The 1,290-nt window shown below is 64.7% G+C and overlaps 2 protein-coding genes across 2 annotated transcripts in view; both read right to left on the bottom strand.

The window, feature by feature from the left end:
- The window catches only part of TTC4 (tetratricopeptide repeat domain 4), a 25,445-nt gene extending 25,163 nt beyond the window's left edge, over window positions 1-282 (bottom strand). The window contains exon 1 of the mRNA XM_009993599.1: window positions 120-282. Within this exon, the coding sequence (XP_009991901.1) occupies window positions 120-282 (163 nt within the window). The remainder of the gene's footprint in view (window positions 1-119) is intronic.
- A 342-nt stretch (window positions 283-624) lies between these two features.
- PARS2 (prolyl-tRNA synthetase 2, mitochondrial (putative)) overlaps window positions 625-1,290 on the bottom strand; it is a 2,058-nt gene continuing 1,392 nt past the window's right edge. The window contains exon 2 of the mRNA XM_009993600.1: window positions 625-1,284. Coding sequence (XP_009991902.1) covers window positions 625-1,284 — 660 coding nt within the window. The remainder of the gene's footprint in view (window positions 1,285-1,290) is intronic.

Below are 1,290 nucleotides of genomic sequence, written 5' to 3' on the forward strand. Positions count from 1 at the left end.
CCGCTTCTCCCGTCCCGCCCCGACCGCTCCCGCAAAGCTGCTCCACCATCCCGAGGCCGCAGCCCCGAGGCCACGCGGTCACCGCCCCGCAGACCCAGGGGCCTCCCCAGCTGACAGACCTGCGGGACTGGGGTGCAGATCCCGGACGCTGATCTTCACCTCAATTCCTGCAGATTTGGCGCTTCTCACGGTGAACAAGGCTCTGGAGTTCACTGTTGTGCCTCCCCCTGCAGATGGAGGAAAGGTGCCTTCCTTCCTCACCCTCTCATCAAACCCCCTCATGCCGAGAGCTCAGCGCCTGCAGCCAGCGAGGGGCAGCCCTCGTGTTCCCCCCGTGTCTGCCCTGGGCACGCAGCGAGGGGCTGGCCCTGCCACCCCCACAGCTGCACACACTTGTACAAGCAGCTTGTGGGGGCCTGGAGCCAGAGGGAGAAATGTCCCCAGCCCCGTGGGAGCCACGGGCTGAGCTCAGCTCAAGCCCAGCACGGTTGCTCTGAGGTGAGCTGGGTTCAGCTCCACTCCCCCACAGAGCCCTCGTGGACAACCTGCACATCCTTGAAAAGGAACCGGGGCTGCTCAGGTCAACTCAGTGCAGCAGAGACAAGAGAGTCAGAGACAGGGGGTTTAGGGGACTTGCACTTTACTCAACAGCTCCACGACACCTTCCTTGGTGAGGAACAAAACCTCGCCAGCGTTCTGATCCCAGACCTCGAAGACCGGGGGGTCCTCACAAACCCTCTTCCCGGCGATGAGCACGTAGGGATAACCCAGCTTCTCGGCGTCCTTCCGCCTCTTCCCGATGGTCAGGTGTGTCCTGTCATCCAGCACCGCCTCGCTGCCCAGGTGGGGCAGCGCCACGGCCACCTGCTGGTACAGCTGCTCCAGCAGGGCAGCTCCCTCCTCCTCCTCCTCCTTGCTGCCCCTCTTGGGGGGGATGAAGCAGAGCTGGAAGGGAGCGATGAGGCTGGGCCAGCGGATGCTGTCCTCTGTGGAGAGCACCTCGATGGAGGCCGCCAGGATGCGGCTAACACCCAGGCCATAGCAGCCCATCTCTGCCAGCTGGGGCTTGTTCTCCGGGGAGTAGAAGACCGCGTTGCAGACAGAGGAGTACTTAGTGCCCAGGTAAAACGTGTGCCCCACCTCAATCCCCCTGCTCTGGGCGAGTTTCTCCCCACAGGTGGGGCAGGACGCCTGGTCCTCGCGCAGCGTCTCCGCGTTGGCCGCGAAGTGCCCGTGGGGGCAGAGCAGCAGCCGGACCTCGCCGAGCTCGGCCGCCAGCTGGAACTCGTG

The sequence above is a fragment of the Chaetura pelagica genome, unplaced genomic scaffold, assembly GCF_000747805.2.
Source record: "Chaetura pelagica isolate M959 unplaced genomic scaffold, ChaPel_1.0 scaffold433, whole genome shotgun sequence".
NCBI lineage: Eukaryota > Metazoa > Chordata > Aves > Apodiformes > Apodidae > Chaetura > Chaetura pelagica.